A 12,189-nucleotide genomic window follows, 5' to 3' on the forward strand; every position below is an offset into this window, starting at 1 on the left:
ACATTTCTGTTAGGTTGCCTGGCTTCTAAACATCTGTCATTCCCCCAACAAACTGTAGAGAAGATGAATTGAACGTTTTCCTCTAGAGGCCAAGCACACGTTATTCAGGGACTGCTATCAATACACTAGCTAAACTGAAGGAAGCACACCCAGACACACAACACAATGCCTCTGGCAGTGCTGGTGACATGTGTAGGGAGGTGGTTAGACTGATAAACACTGTGGAAAACTACAGCCAGCGGTAGGATCTGGGGGTGATGAATTGTTGCCTGACTTCTCCTAAATGTAACTGACTCATTGTAAATGAAAAAAAGGAAAGGCTCTGTGATGGGTTGTGCTAGGCATTTCCCGCCAGAGACCCCGCTGCCTTGGCGCACCCTCCCCCAGGAAGCTGTCTTTAACAAGAGAAAGGCAGTTGAGTCCAAACTTCCAGGGGTTGCCTAGAGAAGCCTCTCAGAGTCAACTGCTGGTGGAACTAGTGAGACTTGGTCCTTTAGCGGCTTGTAGTGCCAGGAGCAGGCAAAGGCCAATCAGTGCCAGCAGACCAGATAAAAAAGGCTGGCTGCTTCTGTCAAAGCCTAGGCCACTTCTGGGGCAGCGAAGGAAGGGTCTTTCCCCTGTCTTATTCCAAGAAGCCAGGCCTGGTCAGAGCCTAATTCTGATTACACCTTTTTGCTTAAGTCAACGAAAGGCTTTTGTTTACTTTGTGGTGTGTCAGGCCCCTGTGGGCTATCCTGAGTGGAGCCTTGATTTGACTAATGTAAGATGTGGCGAGCTCGCTTTGCAAGATGCTCCAGCGGCTGAGGTGAGCCCATGACAGGCTTTTGGATCTCCTCCAGCCTCTCTAATCACTTCTTCAGCTTCTCATTAGGAGGATCCTCCTCATCCCCACTCCTGCTTTCAGTGGGGGTTCCACAGGGCTCTGTCCTTGGCCCCCTTCCTTTCTCCCTCTGCACCTTCCCTCTGAGTAATCTCCTGGGCAAACACAAATTCAACTACCATCTCTATGATGACAACTCACAGACCTACCTCTTCATTCTGGACCCTTCTCCTCCTGTCCAAACTAAAATATTTGCCTGTATTTTGGACATCTCCTTGTGGGTGTCCAGTTTAAGCTCTACATGGCCAAAACAGAGTAGGACAGCTCTTTAAGGGAGTTGGGCTTAGCCCCAATCATGATTAATTCATTACCTCGCTTGCCGGGGAAGGGGCCAGGTGGAAGGATCTGGTTTATTTGTTTGATTTACGTTGTACTGTTTTTGTTCTGAGAACTAAACCCATCCCTGAAGAAAGGAACTGAAATTCTGTCATTTTTGGAAGCTTTATTTGATGTGCTGGCTGGTGAGTGGCCCACTCACTTAGAAGAGCTCTTAATCGTTTTGCCTAAGCTCTTCTTCCTTCCCTCCTCCACCACTCACCATGACCGCCACCACCATCACAATAGCACTATTGCTCAGGCCCATAACCTGAGCATCATTTTATACTTGGCCTAGTCTCTAGTTCCTCACACCCAAGTGTGTCCAAACCTGGTGATTCTTCCTGCATAGCATGTCTAATGTAGGGCCTTTGTTCTCCACCTACACAGCTAAAATTCTTGTCCAGGATTTCATCATCTTGCATCTCAGCTACTATTACATCCTCTTCTTTGGGCCTGACAAATTCAATCCTACCCCACTTACACCCACTGCTGCTGCCCTTCTCTGCTGCCTCAAACACAAATTACTTGCCTTCACCTTTAAGGCCCTTCACAGTCTATTCCCACCTGACCGATTATCTCATATGCTATTGACTCCTGCCTCCACTCAGCCAAGGACATCAGCCTCCATCGCCCACTTGCTAAGTTTCCAAACAAGCACCTTCATGTTTCCTCCCGTGCTCCCCATAAACAGCTGCAAAATTCAGTCATTATCCTCCTTCAAATCCCTTCTTAAAATTCTCATTTGCTATGATGCCTACAAAGAACTTAAAAGATAAGGAATGGTCTCAGCACATCACAGCTGCTGACCAGAATTGTCTCATCCTTTCCCTATGTTCCAACTGTCTGTTGTATCCATTTGTCGTCTTTTGTCTGATACTTAGATTGTAGGCTCTGTGGGGCAGGGACTGTCTTTTTGTTCCGTGTCTGTCGAGTGCCTAGCATAATGGGATCCTAGACAAGATTGGGGCTCTAGGGGCTACCTCAGTACAAACACTTATAGTAATAAAAGCCAAGGACCAGCTCCTTTTTTTAAAGAACTAGTGGAGCCCAGCTGCACGTGCAGGGGTTTCATGCAGGGCTGCTAATGTTTAAAACATTTTTCAATGGACCTGCCTCCAAATCCTCAAGGGATCTGAGTTTTGGGTGTATTCTGATGAAGTTGTAGCATTCTCTCCCTTCCCCCTTATCTATTTATTTGATTATTTAAATACAGAATCCAGAGTAACGAAGAACAGGAATATCAGTGATCATAACAACCATTCCAGCTCTGTTCCTAGAATGGACAAGGATATAAAATGTGTGTCAGGGGAATATCAAAAATTATTTGTTCCTAAATATGATTTACTGTCATAAAAGGGCTGGGCATATTTTCTTCCTTTTGCCCTTCCACCATTTCATTATCACTGATTTATACATTCCATCTCCGTATTATTTTTTCTCTTCTTAATTTTCTCTTTTTTAATTCTTCTTCTTTCACCTCTCCTCTTCTTTTCTGAAAAGCAGCATCAACCTCTCATCGTATTCTGTCTCTCTCCTCTCTGATGGTTGTCCAGTCCCTTGCTGTATTTTGTGTTATAACTGCCTGTTTCTTCTTGTTCCCCATCTTGGTTTTCACCTGTATTCCATTATCTCTACTTTATCCTGCCTGTATCTCCCATGGACATGGGTACCAGCATGGCTAAATTGGTACAATTCTAGTTTAATTAATGCAGTTGGCATCTATGCTACTGTTCGTTCATCAGCCAGGCCCTATTTCACAGTTTACCCTCTGGTTTTATTCTGACTTTCTAGGAAAGATTTCAGCATTCACTATTATGGTCCCTTAAAACAATAAGCAGAAATAGAACCCCAGCCTCCCCCAATGGTCAAAACATTACTGATCCTGTTTTCCTTATAATTTTGTATCTGTCACTTGAATAGTTACTTACATATTTTTGGCTGTGTTTTGCTGCACCCAGATAGAACTGTATCTGCAGCAGTAAAATACTGTAGAGATTAATTTACCAACAAATTCCTTACAATTAAAAATAAAAAATGAGGTCATCTTATGATTTCATTTTCCTGCCTTGAGCAATGCCTCTTTGCATGACACTGAATTTCCAGTAGGGAAATAATAAAAAGCAACTAGCAGAGCTGGACATTCCCATTGCCTGTGTTACTTCACGTGATGGTTTCATGGGACAGGCTCCCTAACATTAGTGGCACGCAATAGTTGTTCCACTTTAACAGAGCTTGGAAAAGCAGTTGTCTGAGGACATAAAGAGCAGACAATGAATCACATTTTTGAGGTGTAAGTTGTGCAAAGCCATGTAAAGGATCCTAGTCATGCAAATTAATGATGTATCACACGTTCTAAGGAATTTTTGAAGGACTTGAATGACAGCCTAGAACAAACCAATTACTGAAAGGGAAGTGTTGTGACTGATAAAGATGTAATAAACCGGGTGGGAAGGAAGGAGGAAAAGAGAAGGACTCACAAACATCCCTGAGACCAATATCATGATCCTTACCTTGAGGCAGCTCTAATTTGACAGAGGGTCCCTCCCCAATAGCAGATTCTGCAGCACCTGCTGAAATTGCTTTGCCCTCTTCTGTCTGTTCCTCTGCTGCCTTCTTCGCAGGCTCCTTTTCTGGTTCTTTCTTCTCACTCTCTGGTCTGAGCTCTTTTTTGACTGGTCGGATATTGCCAGCAGAGGGAGGGCGTGCCTGAGTGGAGGGCACTTTGGAAGAGCCAGGTGGGGAGGTTATCTGTTTGGGTGTGCCAGGCAAAAAAGGCAAGGACTTGGATGCCTGCCTGTTCAACCAGAAAGAAAACAGAGAGATGGTAATATGCTGGGTCCTTTGATATTCCCTCTATAAATAAAAGGTGTGTGAGCTCAAAAACAATCATAACTTCATCTGCCTCCCAACCAATAGGAAACCTGAAACATGTTGGGACAGAGTAATGACATTTAGCTGTTACACAGAACTTAATCTTCAAAACATTAACTAATTAATCCTCAATACACTCCTGTGAGAAGGGCACTGACGGGATATAAGCTTCCTTTCTCCCCTGTCCTTGACACTGAACTGTTTCCTTTTTAAATATTTGTTCATTGTCTGGCTATCCCGGAAAAAGGACAGGAGACACTGTCCTTTAATTAAGTAATGATTTAATTAGGCCACGACTTTATTATTAGATGTCTGGGAGTATCCGGCAGATGAAAGTGTTCATTTCAATATTTCCTCGTCAGCCTTGTCTTTTTTTCCAACCTGCTCCGCAGTCAACCCGCTGCTGGGACCTCACCATTCCCCATCTCCTCCCGTTTCCTACACACACTGACAAAGCACCCCCGTGAACCCGCTGTCAGAAGACAAAACCCCCCCACTTCGCCTTGGCCAGTCCCCCAAGAAAGGAGCGGCTAGTGCCGAGCCCACAGCGGATCCTGACCAAACCTGGTATTTTGCCACTTTCGAGGGTGGGAGGGTGGATGCTGCTCTGCCTGGTCCAGGGAAAAGGGGGCTTCTCCTGCTGGGCTTGCCTTTTATCACTCCCCAGCCCTTCTAGTCCCTGGGGGGGATGAGTCAGCATCCCCAACTGTTCTGCTTCTGCAGCAGTATCCATGCCTCACTACCCCTTCCTCCACTTAAAGTGGTATGCCCCTTCCACTGGCAAGCCAAACAATGCCCCCACTTAAGGTGCAGTGCGGTCATTGCTAATTATAATTTCTTTTAACTGCCATTTTCATACATGTTTTCTGTTGCTGAGTCAAACACGTACTGAGCACAACAATTAAAGCTTAATACAGCTGAACCCCAGCATCTGTACTTCACTTACCACACTGGGGAGAGAGCTAGTGATCTAGTTTTGGGGTTGGAAGGAGAATGAAGTCTCTTTCTGCTGGAGGAGAAGTCCTTTTCTTTTTTGTCAGCCTAAGGATCAGCAAATGAACAGAAAATCACATTCCAAGAGTAATTCACATGGGCAAAGGAAGCACATACCTTATACTACACATTCAGCACAGGAAAAGGAGATATCAGTGCTGTGTCAGCCCTGCCTACAGCCTGCCTGGTAAGTGTACCAACATGACTCCTGTAACGAATCTGATGGTGTTTTGTGCCAGGAAATGAGCATTTGATTGTATGCATCCATATTAGTAGCTCTTGCTCTCCACTGTTTGCAATACTCACTGAGATTCTTAAAATTAACACTTCATTCCCTACAAATGTTGCCCTTTTCCAGTTGGCAAACGGCAATTTCCCATTCCCCATCCCCGGCAATCTGCTTATGGAGCTCAAGTGTACATGGCTCTATTTCTTTTGTTTCCTTGTTTATGTACCAGCACCACAGATGCCTTGAAATATGGTTTGATAGTCTCCTCCTCCTCTTCTCTTCTGGCTGGCTCAGCAGCCAAAAAGCACAAACTGCTCAATCTTACGCAGAATAGTTACTTTCTTTTTTCTTTTTAATTTTTTATCTCATGGCAATTTTTTTGATATCTCCATGAGAACAGAGAACATATTTCCTAGTAGAGTATAGTAAGTTTCAAAGTAGATTAAAATTTGGGGCTACATATGTACTTGACAGAGTTCCTTTAAATATGATATCCTCAGCTTTTAGGGATATTGAATTCAAAATATAGCCGGTAATTTGTAGAGGAAACAAGACTGGTGCATGGGTATGTGTCAAATGTCTTTCTCAGGTAGCATCCTGCCATTCATGGAGCAGCACAATCTTGTCAGAGACCAATATTATGCTACCATGGCCAGGTATCAAGCACAGCACTGGCAGTGGGGAAGGCACTACTACATATTGCTGGTCTGGAATTTGATTAGTTAAAAGATATCTATAATGTTTATCTCAGCCATGAACTGAAAACTGACTTTATAAAATAGGGGAAAAGAAAGTTGAAGAAACAGGAATCTCATGATCCTACTCAGACTTGTGCAATCCCTTTATTTCTTCCTATTAACCTCCATAAATCCTGAAATTCTTTGGGCAATTAAGCTTAACATCAACAAGATTTTAATTGAAAGGTTATTTTTTAAAATGCTCACAAGTGATGAGCCCAGGTATAATTCTTGGCACAATGACAACTTGCCTTAAAAATCAATGGACAGATGTTCAGATGGTGTAAATCGCCATATCTCCCTTGATTTCAATGGAGTTATACTGATTTACACCTTCTGAGCACCTAGTCCATTAATTGTTGGGGTCACAAAAAAAAAATGCAGGATTTGGATCATTAGTGAAATGTCTTTAACTGTGTGTGTGAGAGCGACACCAGCAGTATTGAAGATGGAAAGAGCCTCAATAGGTCTGTTATTCTCAGTCAATTAGAAAAACCAACAATGTACTTTCTAAACACATTTAAAAAATAAATCTGAGCACAATCATCAGCTTCTCCATTACACAGACAATATAGTGGAATAACTGCTCACTCAGCTATTTTGCTAATAAATTAATTAAAAAATATAATGAAAAAACCTAATAAAACGTGCCCGATTGATAACCTTGGAGACTGAAATACTCTATTCATACAATATATTTAGCACAGGGCAGCAGCAATGAAAGCTTCTTCAGTGTCCTGGTAATGTGCCGTAATCCTGATCTGAAGGGACCATCTCGAAGGCTGAGATGTTTTGTATTACTCTTAGCTAAGACTACCCACAAGAAGAATTGGAGAGAAAAGTTGGGTGAAGTAATATATTTTATTGGACCAACTTCTGTTGGTGAGAACTCTGTGTAGCTTGAAAGCTTGTCTCTCTCATCAACTGAAAAGATATTATCTGACCTACCTTGTCTCTAATATCCTGAGACCAACACAACTACAATAACACTGCATACAACACAAGAACAATGTCAATAGTAGTGGTGCTGATTGTGAGTTTGATGTTTGCCCTTTAGGAAACTGAACCAAAAACAAATGAATGCACAAAAGCCACAAAGCTACTGTTAAATAGTTGTTACCAATCTAGCATGATGTTAACTTGTGACCCAGAAGTGAAAGACTCCATTACCATTCTTCTAAACCATCCACATCTCCTGAAGAAAATATTTTTATGTTCTAATGTGTATGTATGCCAGATGGGTCTGCTACAGATGCTAGACTTCATATAACTAGCATGCTTACCCCTGCTGAGTGTGTAGTCCTTCTATGTCCAGTTGTTGTGACAAATAATTTTGCTCGGTCTGCTGGATTTCTACAGTTCATGGCCTTGTAGGACAGAGGGCTGATGGGGCTGCAAGATGCTGAACGAGGACAAATGGGGATAACTAGATGTGGGTTGTTTTCATTTATTTTTAAAAAACAGAACAGTATCGGAGGAGTGACAAATGAAAACCAACAGCAGGAAACAGGAATGAGAGAGAATGAGACAAAGACAAAAGGAAGAAGGTATTAATACATAAAGAATATTTCTAGAAGTTAAACCAGAAGCATCACTTGATATTCATTCACTTAGTCCCAAATATTTCCTGGTACATTTCTAATCGGAATTCATATACTTTTAAATTTGAAAGTTAAAAATTAACCCAGATTTCAGCAATTTTCATATTTATCAAAGATGAGGATGAATCCAAAAACAAATGGACATAAGACAGTTGCCTGGCCTTTTATTTTACAGTGGTGGTTCTGGTAAAGTAAAAAACACAAAATTACTGATCTGAGATTGATTAGCTTAGTACATTCATTGACATGCAATTTAATCAGGTCTGAAAAAAAATCAGACCAAAATCAGACTAAAATTAGGTTTCCAGTATATAGTTGGGGCAGGGGGCAGAGACGGAGAAAGAAGAATACCATACAAAGACCAAAACATTTCATCCTCTACACAGAGAATATGGTTCAGCAGTCTAGCAAAATAATTACATTCTTTCATATCAAATTGACAAAGTCACATCATGTGTTAAAGATAATTTATGATCTCTTGGTGAAATTTACAAAGATTTCAGAAATAAACAGATATCAAATAAATGCATACTTCTATTCTATCTAGAATATATTGCTTTGCTGTACCTTCAATCAGAACAGATTTGTAGCATGAAATGCATGTCTATTTTTATGCTATTACTAAAATGGATATACCATAGTACATGAAAATATCAACATTGCAAAAAAGTTACAAACAATAGTATAAAACATACATGTTTGCCATTTGTTGTAACCACTGCACTCTACAAAGTTCCTTCTGTAAGAAATTTGTCTGAACTCCTCAATCAAAAACTGCTAATATAATCAATATATTTAAAGATAAACAACCACTCTAAAGAAATTTCTATTAATCCACAACTAAATTATTTTCCCCATTATAATAATAAGCATGTTCTAACCATCATAATCAACGTGGCAGAAGTAACTAGTTAAGTCAGTATCTGGGATGGCAAGTCTCCTTAGCGGTATGTAGAGGACAAAATCTGCTACAAGAGATCTCATGGAAATGATACATTATTAGGTTTGTGATGCTTAAAGTACACATGTAAAGACAATTTTAGTGGTGCAAAATGGATCTTGTAGGAATCAGAAATGCTGTTCAGAGAGTATTCTTAGACCTTCTTCTGTTCTTATTCTCTTGGCAGTATGGTTTAGTTGCCCTGAAAACAGGGCCAAACTGTGTAATTATTTAGGTGTCTTTCCTGTTTCTCCTCTCATGGTCATTTACAGTATAGCTAGAATATTTGTTATTCAGCATTTTACTCAATAGCAGAGACAGAATGTACAGGTTCTGTACAGTACTTTCTCCTTTGTATTATTTATGTAAAGAACAGTAGCCTCATTTTCTCCAGGAAAAATCTCTCCCAGGTTCCCTCTCTGAGAGGCAGAGGATGAATATTTCCACACACATTATATTTCCACAACAATGCACACTGCTGTCCTAACAGAAGTCCATTGATCTAGCAGATCTAGCTAGACACCATTTTCTGGAGTGAGGACTAAATGAACTTCATTAATATAGAAATTAATCTAATTTAAAAGCTACAGCAAGGGCACATGTTTGCTTTATCACTTCAGATGGGCATGTTTAATGAAACATTAAAAGGAGACCATCATCAGAAGGTGAACTGCAGAGCAAACATGAAATGGAGTTTTACACAGATTTCTTTGTTGAATGTCCCCTCCTGAGGTACAGGGGGCATCAGCACAGAAATAATTTTTAACTAATTTTTAAAATATATATATTTTCCCTCTCTTTGAATCAATCCTCTTGGTACTTCCTGATTCTCTGAAGCTATCCCATACAGTGACATCATAAATGTTAGAAGTCAAGCACGTCATTTTATTTGTGATGGCACCGAATGATGCTTTATGGGGTATCTTCAGTGAATCAAGATGTACCAAGAGGATTTCATATAATCTTTTTAGAGGGTTAGTTAAAACTTACTTCTGTGCTCAGTGTCCCCAACAGCAAAGATTTTAAGAAGAGAAATCCATATTAACTTGAATTTAATTTTTGCTCTGAAGTTCATCTTTAAGTAATAATGATGAAGGAGCAGGGTTATTTCCTGGGGCTTAACGACAGCCTGAAATGACTTGATGGCTCAGGGCACAGTCATGGGCCATTAACACCTGATAATCATTAATCTCCAGGAAATGTCCTGCACTCAGATAATCCAGATATTGCTATAAATAGGGCAAAATTGGAAAACAAAGGGCATATGGATTTTTTAAAAATGAGTGGTACAGTTCCAATTAGCATGGGGCGGGCCTTATTAGAGAACTACTCCGAATATCCTGGTGCATTAACCACTCACACTGCTTAAAATATCTGCCAATATTCCATTCCTCTTACAAATTATTACTCAGCATGAAACTGAAAAATGTTCACATCTGCACTAGTAGAGTAATTGCTTGCAAAATTAAGAGCCTTGCTTTCTCAACTATCATCACTGTAATCACTAGCTGCATTTCCAATTTCCTACCTTTCATGATATTCAGTAATAAGGACCCATACTGGCTAATTATTCTGTTTGTAGAATATTACCCACTTTTCCCCTCAAAGCGATCCCCATGGAACTGTACTGAGATCAAATCAACAGTGGCAATTCTTCAGTGAAAGCATTTTTGAAAAATAATCTTGCAAGACCATTATTCCCTCTTACTTTCAATAGCCTTTATTTCAAATAAATGCATGTTTACAAGAGAGGGCCAAGAAAACCTGTCTGGATTTAAACGTTCAACAGGTGCAACAGTATGTTACCAATGTACTAAAATCCCATAGCGTGGTCATGAAATATCTCTGCAGTCTAAAAACAGTGTAACTACTTCTTCCCTATATCATAACACACCAGAGAATGACCTGCTTCTGTCCATCGTAATATACATCGCAACCCTGTTTTAAACATACCTATGCCATTCTCCTTAGTTTTGAATAGCTTTCAAACTACCTCATAAAGACATTACCATATTCTCTGTGTTATTTTTTGCCCCTCAGTGGAATAACAAAGAGTTGTTTTGTGATTGGCGGAGAACTTTTTAACAACTAAGCCCCCACTTCTGCAAATGTTTACACATGTGCTTAACTTTACTCATGCTAGTAGATCACGGAACTGGCAGGTGGGGCCTAACTTGAGAAGCAGAACAACAATTGTTGTTGGAAAATAAGTTAATTAATTATAACTTCAAAACGTTAACTTCACAAGAAAACAGTCTTTCTTCTTTAAAAAACAAAACAAAATAAACAGTTTGAAAAACAAAGTGACTCATGTTATATATTCAATCTACCAGATTTTTTTTAAAAAATGGGGTGTAAAATGCTCTATATTGGAAAAAATACAAATGGTACAGAATGACTTATTTGTAGCAATGACAGTGCACAGCAGCACTAGCCATGTGCAGCAGGCTATCATAAGTGTTTGTTGCACTGGATCCTAAGACTATAGTGGAGTATGATATGCTGCTTGCTTCCCCCTATGGGCATTTTCCTTGTTGCACTGGGAAAAATACTAGAGACAGACTAAGCTAAAGAAAGGCAGACAAAAAGAAAGGCGTACCAAGAACTTCCATGCTGTTGTAAGAGCCATTCGAGCTCCCTCTATACAAATCTGGAGTGCTACTGGATAAGCTTAATTAGTCCATTCAATTAAAAACATCCTGAAAAGAAGTTTTGAAAGGAACAGCTGTGATAAAACATTAGGCGTCCACTCTTTTAGGTTTACCTGCATCTCCAGACAAAGCAGCTGTGCTTTTACTTCTGGCCAGGAACGAATGTGTGGGCATCAGCAGCCTGCTAACAACGCTACTCTCCCATGGACTGAGCGGCAGCCGGCGAGCTGAATGGGCACCACATAAGCAAGATGTTAGATCAGACACTGTCTACAAATCACCATACATTGCAAAAGACACCTCAAAATATGGCACCCACCCATAACGGAGCATCTTCAATTTATGATTCAGAGATTAAGAGCGCATAGGTCACTTGTATATTTTAGTCTTAATCCACTTTACTGCCTCCAACCATACATTTTAAATATTTACTCTGTGCACTTCTTTTTCATTATTTTGCTGCCATAATATGCTAACCCGCTACCAAGTACTAATATTACGTTCTTAGCCCCAACTACTGTACATATATTTTTGCACATGTGCGTTTTGTTCTGGACTGGGGCAATTACATACACATTAAAAAAAATCTGAAGCCTGTCAATTATATTAGAAAAAATGTGTTTGTTTGCTAGCTAGCACAGAGATAATACTGTCATAATCCCTATAAGATTTTTTGGTTAGGCCTCTAGCATTTCACAAAAATCTCTTTGGTCCACTCTCAAATGGGAACCATGTTTCCCTTAATTATGTATACAAATCTCAGATCCTGCAGTGATGGCACATCAGATTTTATTACATATACATTTGAGAATACTGATAGAGTAAAGTAATGTCAGGTTTTACCGCATCTAAAACATCCACTCTGCATAATTTGATTTTGGGGGTAGCAAGCAAGGTTGCAACTTAGGAATTCATTAGGCCTGGTCTCTAAAATGGTAACCAGTTACCAGACCTAAACTGGAGACCAAG

The 12,189-nt window shown here is 40.2% G+C and overlaps 1 protein-coding gene across 2 annotated transcripts in view; it reads right to left on the bottom strand.

Annotated features, from left to right (window-relative positions):
• The window catches only part of MAP7 (microtubule associated protein 7), a 145,660-nt gene that overhangs the window by 16,433 nt on the left and 117,038 nt on the right, over positions 1–12,189 (bottom strand). Inside the window, exons 8-11 of one of the 2 annotated variants that reach the window (XM_067542292.1) lie at positions 11,334–11,447; positions 7,312–7,430; positions 5,016–5,110; positions 3,709–3,992 (exon numbers count right to left, since the gene is read on the bottom strand). In XM_067542292.1, the coding sequence (XP_067398393.1) occupies positions 3,709–3,992; positions 5,016–5,110; positions 7,312–7,430; positions 11,334–11,447 (612 nt within the window). Of the gene's footprint in view, positions 1–3,708; positions 3,993–5,015; positions 5,111–7,311; positions 7,455–11,333; positions 11,448–12,189 lie in introns of both variants that reach the window. The other variant, XM_067542294.1, reaches the window with a different exon arrangement.

Source organism: Emydura macquarii, unplaced genomic scaffold (assembly GCF_026122565.2).
Source record: "Emydura macquarii macquarii isolate MOO-44397 ecotype Brisbane River unplaced genomic scaffold, CSIRO-AGI_Emac_v2 contig_705, whole genome shotgun sequence".
Taxonomy (NCBI): Eukaryota; Metazoa; Chordata; order Testudines; family Chelidae; genus Emydura; species Emydura macquarii.